This window comes from Uranotaenia lowii, chromosome 2 (assembly GCF_029784155.1).
Source record: "Uranotaenia lowii strain MFRU-FL chromosome 2, ASM2978415v1, whole genome shotgun sequence".
In the NCBI taxonomy this organism is placed as follows: domain Eukaryota; kingdom Metazoa; phylum Arthropoda; class Insecta; order Diptera; family Culicidae; genus Uranotaenia; species Uranotaenia lowii.
This window is the reverse complement of record NC_073692.1, coordinates 144,251,856-144,259,525: the sequence shown is the minus strand read 5'-3', so window position 1 is coordinate 144,259,525 and position 7,670 is coordinate 144,251,856. Positions and strand designations below refer to the sequence as shown.

The 7,670-nt window shown below is 41.3% G+C and overlaps 1 protein-coding gene across 1 annotated transcript; it reads right to left on the bottom strand.

Annotated features, from left to right (window-relative positions):
* LOC129748357 (protein PPP1R35 homolog) lies at nt 1-956 on the bottom strand. Its single transcript, XM_055742957.1, has 2 exons — nt 546-956; nt 1-482 (listed from the first exon to the last, which is right to left on the bottom strand). The coding sequence occupies exons 1-2, from the start codon at nt 876-878 to the stop codon at nt 189-191; spliced, it is 627 nt and encodes a 208-aa protein (XP_055598932.1). The 5' UTR covers nt 879-956; the 3' UTR covers nt 1-188.
* Between the last annotated feature and the right edge of the window lie 6,714 nt (nt 957-7,670).

Genomic DNA, 7,670 nt, shown 5'->3' with positions numbered 1-7,670 from the left:
ATTAGGTAGTGAGGCAAATTGTTTTTATATTAATTCGCTTTTAAGGCTTATTTTTATCTTCTCATAAGTAAATTGTATTCGATTGAAAAAATAGTTTTAACATCTAGTTCAATTAAAATTCCTATTTTAAATATATTGTTTACAGAGAATCGAAATTTAATTCAAAACTCTACACAAATAAATGAATTCTACGCTCCCACATCAATCTTAGCGAAAACATCTAAAATGTGATCGAAGTTGTTAGAATTAGGTTTCCTCGGTGTCATTTCCAGCGGCAGATACGGCTCGAACGGGACGTTAAATTTCCCAATAGGTCTCAGAAAGTCAGCCAAATCCGGTTCCGGGTCTCGTTTCGCTTCGGCCGTGTATCGCTCCTTCAGCGGCTTCTTTTTTGTGGGAATCAATATCGAGTCGTTAACGTTCACCGGAACCAGCCCTTTGAAAACGTTCTCATCGTGCTGGAAATTTAGCTTCTTGGTTATCTGTAAGAAAACGAGAATATTATTGTTTAGGTTTCCTTTATTAGAAATTCTTATAATTCTCACCTGTCCTTTAACGAATTTTTTGCTCTTCGGGGTCAGCTCTCCAATGCTTGTGGGTGCCTTCGCCGGTTGTTCGTTTTTGACCTTATCGATTTGCTTTCGAATGTTTAGAGCCGTGTTCAGTTCCGGAAGTTTGAATTTGGTAACCGGTTTGGTTGGGACCGCTTGCGTATCCCGGCGCTGTTTTTTGTCCGTTGGTTTCCAATTTATGGTGTTTTTGTTACTGTTGGTTGCACATTGATCGTTTTGATTGATTACCTTGGCTTTACTTTGGGTTAGCGGAATGTCAACGTCTCTAAGGAATGCTTTTCTAAACTTGCACTTTCCAGATTCCATGCTCGTTGAATTTGTAGAATAATCTATTTAATTCAATTAAATTTGAAAATTTTAAAAATAAAACCGGGCTGCGACAAACGATTGCGCCTTTGAAATTTGTAAACAAAAAACTAAGCCAACATATACCCGAACAAAGGAATTTTGTGATTAGAGTGTAACAAAAATTATTTTGCGAGGGATAGGAATGTTGAAAACTATTTCTCTCTGATTGGACGTTTACCAGAAGTTTTTTTAAAATATATTTTTTGTTATAACCAATTCTATAACATTAAATAAGTTCAGGGGTCATTCAGATACCACGTGGACAGAAAAATGAGATTTTTTACCCCCTCCTCCCCCTCCGTAGACAAGCGTGGACATTTGGCCAACCCCTATCCCCCTCCCCGGATATCCACGTGGACAGATTTGAAATATTTTTTTTAAAAATACCTATGTTTTGACAGTTAGAAAACACCGCTTTAAGCCTTTTTGTTATTGAAATGGCTGCATGCTGCATGATTAAAATAAAAACGAATAAGAATTTCCTGATATAAAACAATTTTGAAAATACAAGTTCCAAAATAGGAGCTTCATATGAATAATCAATAGAAGTTTTAAATGGGATATATAAATTTAATATTTTATTTGATAATAATTAAATATATTTTAATATTCATCTACCTTTTGCTGACAAAGGTTAAACATAATTGAGAAGAATCTTTAGGTCAATTTACAATATTGTAGGTACCTTAAAAGCTTCGAATGTCGTTATGCTTTTTGGTGAGTGCGAAATATTCGTATTAATTTTAACTTTCAAATTCGAAATAATTTCAATGATTAACTCAAATTAAACACTAACAACTAGAATTATTCATTCCATCCTAGTAGCTCGCACAGTGCGGACGTGTTTTCGCTGACTGCAGTGCCGGGTTTTTTTTTCTCTCGCCAAATCTTAGTGAGTTTTTTTTACCACGCGGAGTGAATTGCTATTGCTGGTTCGGTAGTTAATTGCCGGATTCCCTCACAAGAACAATTGGCTAAACTGTTCAAACGCCAAGTTGAAGCAGCATTTAGACTCCATCACCATCTACTTGGCCATATTCATCAACAGGCGGTTTCCTGTTCGCCCCACAAATCCGGATTTTCAACACCGTCAGGGCGGTTTCTCGGCAAGTTCGGTCGCTAATTGCCGTAGCTGAGTGAATTCAAAGTGGTCAAACGTTCATTTGGTTGGGTTTTTCGATTGACGTCGCCATCTTGGAGGATCAACGAAAAACCACGTGGTTGGTGCAACCGATATACACTGGCAAAAGATACCTCTGTAAGAAGTGCTAAAATAAGTGAGTCTTTTTTTATTCTTTTTTTCACCTTTTCTATCTCTGTCTTATTTCCCTTTAAATATATATATTTCAAGCATTTTGAGCTTTGCTCATATTTTCAACACGGAGAACATTCGTTTTCCCGTTGAGAAATATGAGCGAAGGCGGGGGGTTATACCTTCCAACTGGGGATGATGCAAATGTCTCCTATGAAGATGAGGAGCATCTGGAGGATTCGGTTGATGCCGGTCCTTCAGATGCAAATTGTTCTCGAATGGATGACAATGTTGCATCATCCCCAGTTGAGAGGAGAGTCAACCGGCTCCGACAATATACAGAGGGTTCATCTTCCTCTGGGCCATGGGTGGTTTTCATCCGGCCCAAAGCGAATGGTAAACAGCTAAATGTGGTACAGATCACCAAAGATCTGGCGAGGTGGCCCTCTGTAACCAGTGTTACGAAATTGCGTCCGAACAAGCTGCGCGTTGTTGTGGCTAACTGGAAAGCCGCAAATGAGATTGTGGCCAGCAAATTCGTAAACCTAGAGTATCACGTCTATATCCCGTCTCGAAACGTAGAGATCGAGGGCGTGATCACTGAGATGAGCCTAGAGGCGGAGTACGTTAAATCCAACGGCGTTGGTAAGTTTAGGAGCCTCGATTCGACTTCGGTCGATATCTTGGATTGTAACCAACTCCACACTGCCACCGTCGTTAATGGAGTTAAAAAGTACTCCCCTTCGGCATCATTTCGTGTGACCTTTGCGGGTACCGCCCTCCCTCACTACGTTTTGATTGACGGAGTTTTAAGGCTACCCGTGCGACTCTTTGTGCCTCGCCCAATGGATTGCAAAAATTGCATTAAGTTGGGGCACACTGCGTCGCACTGCTGCAACAAGCGGCGGTGCCCCAAATGCGGGGAGAATCATGGGGATGGAGCGTGCTCAGCAATAGAACAGAAATGTGTCTATTGCGGGGGCTCACCTCATGAAATCTCTTCGTGCGAGGCATTTAAGAGTCGCTGGGATAATCAAAAGCGCTCTTTAAAGGAACGCTCAAAACGGTCCTATGCCGCCATATTAAAGAGCGCGGCGCCTCCGATCCAACCTCAAACAAGTAATATTTTTTCTGCGTTGCCAGTAGACAATGTAGACACGGACACAGCTGACGAAGAACAACCAGTGATATTCAAAGCTAACTCGCGTAAACGTCCAAAACCATCACCTAAGATCACCAGAATCCCAAACAAAATTCCAACATTTAGCCCTGCAGCCGCCGTTAGGCAAAAACCGCCAACTGTACAGAAAGAAAAAACATCTCCTCCTGGATTCCAAATGAATTTTACATCGCAGAATAAAATCGAAGTACCGGGAACTTCTAGTAGCTTCAACCCCAACCCGGAATCAAACTCCCAATCTGGACTTTTCAAGTTGTCGGATATTCTGAATGGAATTTTAACGTTTTTCAACGTATCAGAATCAATAAGAGGCATTGTAATCTCAATGCTTCCTATAGTGAAGACATTTTTAAAGCAATTGATGCAAACTTGGCCCCTCATTTCAGTGTTTATCTCTCTCGATGGCTAATTTACGCCCAGAGGTCGGAGATATCACTGTGTTACAGTGGAATTGTCGTAGTATTATCCCTAAACTGGATCCGTTCAAATTTCTTCTTCATGAAACTAGTTGCGATATTTTTGCCCTTTCTGAAACATGGCTTTCTTCCGAATCAAACATCTCCTTCCACGATTTTAACATTATCCGTCTGGATCGCAACGATTCTTATGGAGGGGTGCTTTTGGGGATCAATAAGCGCCACTCCTTTTTTAGAATCCACCTCCCTTTATCAGGAGGAATTGAAGCTGTTGCATGTCATACAACTATAAGAGGTAAGGACTTATGCGTTGTCAGTTTGTACTGGCCTCATAGAGTTGCAGTGGATCGAAGTCACCTAGAGGACCTGTGCTCAGTACTTCCTGAGCCAAGGTTGATCCTGGGTGACTTCAATTCACATGGAACTGTCTGGGGAGAACAAATTGACGATAGTCGTTCTACTCTTATTTATGACATTTGTGACAGTTTCAATTTAACAATATTGAACACGGGTGAAAAAACACGAGTACCTAAACCTCCTGCAAGACCAAGTGCAATTGACCTCTCACTCTGCTCAAATTCACTATCATTGGATTGCCAGTGGAAGGTAATCCCTGATCCCAATGGTAGTGACCACTTACCAATCAAAATCACAATCACCAATGGGGCCAGCAATTCGAATCAAACAAATATGGCATATGACCTTACAAGACACATCGACTGGAAAAAATATGCGGACACGATTACAACAGCCATCAATTCTATGAATGTTCTTCCTCCTTTGGAAGAGTATAACTTTCTAGCTTGTTTGATACATGATAGCGCAGTTTGTGCTCAAACGAAACCCATCCCAGATTCATCTGTACGTCGAAGGCCTCCTAACCCATGGTGGGACAACCAGTGTTCCAAGCTTTATAAGGACAAATCAAAAGCATTCAAAGATTTTAGAAAACATGGAACCCTCGATCATTTTCAAGCATATCAGTCCCTTGAAAATCAATTCAAAAAATTGATTAAAGGGAAAAAACTAGCACATTGGCGTACATTTGTGGAGGGTTTATCACGAGAAACGTCCTTGAATACCTTGTGGAAAGTAGCACGAAACATGCGTAATCGATCTTCAACAAATGAAAGTGAGGAACATTCATATAGATGGATATTCAACTTTGCACGGAAAGTCTGCCCCGATTCCACACCAAACCAAAAAATTGTCCGGAATATGTCCTCAGACAGGTGCAATCTGGATTCTAGCTTTTCGATGGTCGAATTCTCACTTGCCCTCCTCTCTTGCAACAATTCAGCTCCGGGAATTGATAAAATCAAGTTTAACTTGTTGAAAAACCTTCCCGATGCCGCCAAATTTCGCTTGTTAAATTTATTTAATCAATTCTTGGAGCACAACATTGTTCCCCAAGAGTGGAGACAAGTGAGAGTCATTGCTATCCAAAAGCCCGGAAAACCAGCGTCTGATCCCAATTCGTACCGTCCAATAGCGATGTTGTCTTGTATACGCAAATTGATGGAGAAAATGATATTGTTTCGTTTGGACAAATGGGTGGAAACAAATGGTCTCCTTTCAGATACTCAATTTGGGTTTCGAAGGGGCAAAGGGACAAACGATTGTCTTGCTTTGCTGTCTTCAGAGATACAAATGGCGTACGCAAAACGTGAGCAAATGGCTTCAGTGTTTCTAGACATAAAGGGAGCTTTTGATGCAGTCTCAATAGAGGTTTTATCAGACAAGTTGCACTCCCGGGGTCTGCCTCCACTATTGAACAACATCTTATACAGCTTGCTTTGTGAGAAACATCTGAACTTTGCTCACGGAGATATAGCAGTTAGAAGAATCTCTTACATGGGCCTCCCGCAGGGTTCATGTTTGAGTCCACTTTTGTACAACTTTTACGTAAGTGATATCGACAGTTGTCTCTCTGAAGGCTGCACTCTAAGACAACTTGCAGATGACGGCGTGGTGTCTGTCACAGGATCTACTGAGTCTCATCTGCACAGACCTTTACAAGATACTTTAGACAGATTGTCTTCCTGGGCTTTGGGGCTTGGGATTGAGTTTTCCCCTCAGAAAACGGAGATGGTTGTTTTCTCTAAGAAACATAGACCTGCTCAACCTAAGCTTCAACTCCTAGGCAGAACGATCACTCAATCGAGGTGTTTCAAGTATCTTGGGGTTTGGTTTGATTCCAAGTGTACCTGGAGAGCCCACATTGAGTATCTGAAAGGAAAATGCCAACAAAGAATCAATTTTCTCCGATCAATCACTGGCACCTGGTGGGGGGCCCATCCAGAAGATCTTTTAAAATTGTATCGAACAACCATTCTCTCAGTGATGGAATATGGTAGCTTCTGCTTCCAGTCAGCTGCCAAATCTCACCTCATCAAACTCGAGCGTATCCAATACCGCTGCCTCCGCATCGCTCTGGGCTGTATGCCCTCTACGCATAACATGAGTCTCGAAGTTTTGGCAGGAATACTTCCTCTTAAAGATCGATTCAATTTACTATCACTCCGGTTCCTCATCAGGTGTGAGGTCATGAACCCATTGGTGATTGTGAATTTTGAAAGGTTACTTGAGCAAAATCTTCAAACTAGATTTATGTCTATATACCATGTCCTCATGTCAATGCAGATAAACCCTTCTTCGTATTCTCCAACTCGTGTTTGTAGCCCAGACTACGATCATTCTTCTGTCCAGTTTGATTTGTCTATGCAGCAGGAAATTCGTGGAATCCCGGTCTCGCACCGCCTTCTTCTGATTCCAAGAATTTTCGAAGCTAAATATAGACACGTCGATGCTGATAAAATGTACTTTACCGATGGATCACTTATAGAGGAAACAACAGGATTTGGAGTGTTCAACAAAATATCTAGCGCCTCTCACAGTCTTCAGTCACCATGCTCTGTATATGTAGCGGAGTTAGCAGCTATTCACTGGGCTTTGGACAATATCGCATCACGGCCAGGTGGACACTACTATATTGTAACGGATAGTCTGAGCTCTGTTGAAGCAATCCATTCGATAAAACCGGGAAAGCACTCGCCGTACTTCCTCGAGAAGATACGAAATAATTTGAGTGCTTTATCAAAACGTCGCTTTACCATCACCTTTGTTTGGGTTCCCTCTCATTGCTCGATAGTGGGCAATGAGAAGGCAGACTCTCTGGCAAAGGTGGGAGCGATGGAAGGCGACACGTATCACCGTGAAATCGTCTTCAGCGAATTTTACTATTTGGTTCGAAGAAACTCTCTTGTCAACTGGCAGCGCAAATGGGACGAGGATGAGATGGGTCGGTGGCTCCACTCGATTATCCCAAAGGTAAGCCTTAAACCATGGTTTAATAGATTGAACTTGAGTCGGGATTTTATTCGTATATTTTCCCGTCTCATGTCCAATCATTATTCCTTAGACGCGGTACTCTATCGTTTTGATATTGCTGGCAGCAATCTATGTGGTTGCGGCCAAGGTTACCATGACATCGAGCATATTGTTTGGTCGTGCGAGGTCCATTTTGTCGCCAGAACGAATTTTATAGACTCCCTTAGGGCCCGAGGAAAACCACCCTATGTTCCAGTGAGAGATGTGCTGGCTGTGATAGACTTGGACTACATGTTTGAAATATATCTTTTCCTAAAAGCTATTGATCTTCGTCTATAATTCTTTTTATTTTCACATTTCCCTATCTATCTTCTATCTTCTCTTCAAAAAGTGAACTAGATATAAGCACAGAATTGTAATCAAACAAAACGAGTTTGGCTCCTTAAAGCCTAAAGGTATGAGCCGTTTCAAATAAAGAATTTTCAAAAAAAAAAAAAAAAAAACTAGAATTATTCGAGTGTGTTCTTTGTCACGAAATGTAAACAAGATAAACCGCAAAACAGAAACAGCTG

Excerpts from the sequence above, each read along its gene's own strand:
- LOC129748357 (XM_055742957.1), bottom strand. The coding sequence starts at position 878 with ATGGAATCTGGAAAGTGCAAGTTTAGAAAAGCATTCCTTAGAGACGTT. Across the intron at positions 483-545 it reads AAAAATTCGTTAAAGGACAG|ATAACCAAGAAGCTAAATTT; the intron begins GTGAGAATTATA and ends GTTTTCTTACAG.